At 45.6% G+C, this 2542-nt stretch overlaps 1 protein-coding gene across 1 annotated transcript; it reads left to right on the forward strand.

The window, feature by feature from the left end:
• Positions 1–1182: 1182 nt before the first annotated feature.
• Positions 1183–1803, forward strand: LOC122032128 (NDR1/HIN1-like protein 1). The gene has a single exon (XM_042591419.1). The coding sequence runs from the start codon at positions 1183–1185 to the stop codon at positions 1801–1803; it is 621 nt and encodes a 206-aa protein (XP_042447353.1).
• Positions 1804–2542: the final 739 nt, after the last annotated feature.

Below are 2542 nucleotides of genomic sequence, written 5' to 3' on the forward strand. Positions count from 1 at the left end.
GCGTGCCGTGTTCCGGCCTGCGAGCTGTTGTGGTATCCCGGCCTATGTGCCATCTTTTGGATCCATGCCGCACTGGATTCCGAGTTACCGCCTGCGAATTCAGCTCCCCGACCGACTTGCATTCATCCACCTTGCCGGAACCAGCTCACCGCTCCATCTAAGGGTGCCCCCCCTGGGGCCAGGGTACGTTACCGTACCTTTCCTGTATTTATTTCACTATTTTGTTATTAGTATTCTGCTACTTATATATTGGTGGGATTCGCCTCGAGCACCAAGGTACCAGAGGCCGAGGCGACCCGGTTGCTGGATACAGGTACTGTCGACCGGAGGACATCTGACGACTTGGTCAACATAGACGACTGATCACCACCGGGTCATGGGGATGCGGTCAATCTTCCTGACACGTCACGCCGGTAGGTCCGTCTTCTCAGCTTCCCGACAGGATTATACATCATCTTACTGACCCCACGACCATGCACCGTATCACTGAACTTGCAGGTCAGTGCGCTGCAGAAGACCCTGCCGGCGGCCGTACATGTGCCATGTAGTGGGTGTACTCGCATCGCTTGTTGAGAAATGGAGGTCTGAGGATGGCGACGAGGATGAGTTTTGGGGGATCGACATAGGCAAACCTCTTCTTCAGCTGGTGGGTCGTTGGCTAGCAGCTGATGGAGATTCCGGTGTAAGCTCGATGATCAATCTCAACACAGAGGGAAGCATCCCTCTGCTTTCTTTGAGTAAGTTCCTTTCTACTCTTTTCGAGTTTTCTTATAAATGATTTATCTATCATGTCTTATAAGAACGTAGAAATAATTTCGTTATGTATTGTATGTAAAAATGAGACATTTAAGTTCCTTCTAACTTGGTATTATTCAACAAGTCTTGATCATAGAGGACTTCCGTCGCCTTCCGACTAACATTCATCACCTTCTCTTTTGTCATTTTTTTCTTCGTTTTTTAATGAAGTAAAATCAAGTAATAAGCCAAAATCAGCAGCTTCTTGCTATTTTATATTTTCTTATTTAGCAAAAGCGACAAGGTTAATTGATTTCTAACCATTTAACGCTATTTTTTTCACCCCGGCCACTTCACTTTTATAAGCCACTACACACCCCGGCAAATGGCCAAACCGTCTTCTGCCTCTCTTCTCGGTCCAATTAAGCATCGATTGTTCGATTGCCGATGTCGGAGAAGAGGGAGTGCGGCCACAACGACGGCGAGTGCAAGCGGCGCCGGATTTACCGCCGAATCATCGCTTGCATCCTCTTCCTGATCACCCTCGTCCTCCTTATCATCCTCATCGTCTGGCTCGTCCTCCGCCCCACCAAGCCCCGCTTCTACCTCCAAGACGCCTCCCTCGTCCAGCTCAACCTCACCGCCGACGCCGCCATCCTCACCACCTTCCTCCAGGTCACCATCTCCTCCCGCAACCCCAACGACCGCATCGGGATCTACTACAACCGCCTCGTGGCCTACGCCCGCTACAACAGTCAGCAGATCACCTCCTCCACCGTGCTCCCTCCCGTCTACCTGGCCCCCCACGAACAAGTCATCTGGTCTCCTTTCCTCTTCGGCGGCGCTGTCCCCCTCGACTCCAACCTCGCCGCCGCTCTGTACCAGGACCAGAAAGCGGGGTTCGTCCTCATCTCTGTGCGCGTGGGCGGCCGCCTCCGGTGGAAGGTCGGCACATGGATCTCCGGCCGGTACCACCTCCACGTCAACTGCCCTGCGTTGCTGGTGCGGAAGCCTGGATCCTACGACTTCCGGTTCCAGCAGAGCACCCGGTGCAGCGTTGACGTCTGATCGATGGAAATCTACTCGATCCAATATCCTGCTTGCTTGCTTGCTTACGTTCGTGCTTAGAATTGAGCCACACAAGTGGCTTTCGTGTTGCCTTCCCATATCGTGTTTGTTGTACTGTCTTCTCAGACATGGACCTTGCAACCACTGTCTTTTCCACGGCAATCGATTAAATTGAAAAAACGATGGGCAAAAATTAAAAGCACGTTCATCATTTACGTTTCTATGGGCACCCGTTCAAAAAAAAACAAAATAAAAAATAAAAAAAATCAAATGAGCCCCACAATAAAACAATGAACACTTATTTTTTTTTTAAAAACAAAAGATACTTCTGAATTCATCACTGTAGTAGAAGTTATCGGCTTATTTCTATAATCTAGAGAAGTTAGTGATTAGTTTCGATAAGGTATAGAAATTAGCTAGTAGTGGTTATACATTATTATAAAAGTTATATGCTAATTTTTATATATTCATAATTAAATTAAATTATATTTATTTGAAATATAATGCATCATAGAATTCCTATTATTTGGTTTACTAATTGAAATATTATTTTAATTAGATTATCATTTAAAAAATAAAAATTAAAATGATATAAAATTATCATTGTATAAACTAGCATATAGCTTTTATACAACCAAAATATCAGATAATATATTAGTAGAAACTAGTTGCTAGTTTCTGTATATTGTAGAAGCTAGATGTTAGCTTCTATAATTATAGAAGCTAGTTGCTAACTTCT

Source organism: Zingiber officinale, chromosome 1B (genome assembly GCF_018446385.1).
Source record: "Zingiber officinale cultivar Zhangliang chromosome 1B, Zo_v1.1, whole genome shotgun sequence".
NCBI classification, from domain to species: domain Eukaryota; kingdom Viridiplantae; phylum Streptophyta; class Magnoliopsida; order Zingiberales; family Zingiberaceae; genus Zingiber; species Zingiber officinale.

Coding starts and splice junctions, on each gene's coding strand:
- LOC122032128 (XM_042591419.1), top strand. CDS start 1,183: ATGTCGGAGAAGAGGGAGTGCGGCCACAACGACGGCGAGTGCAAGCGG.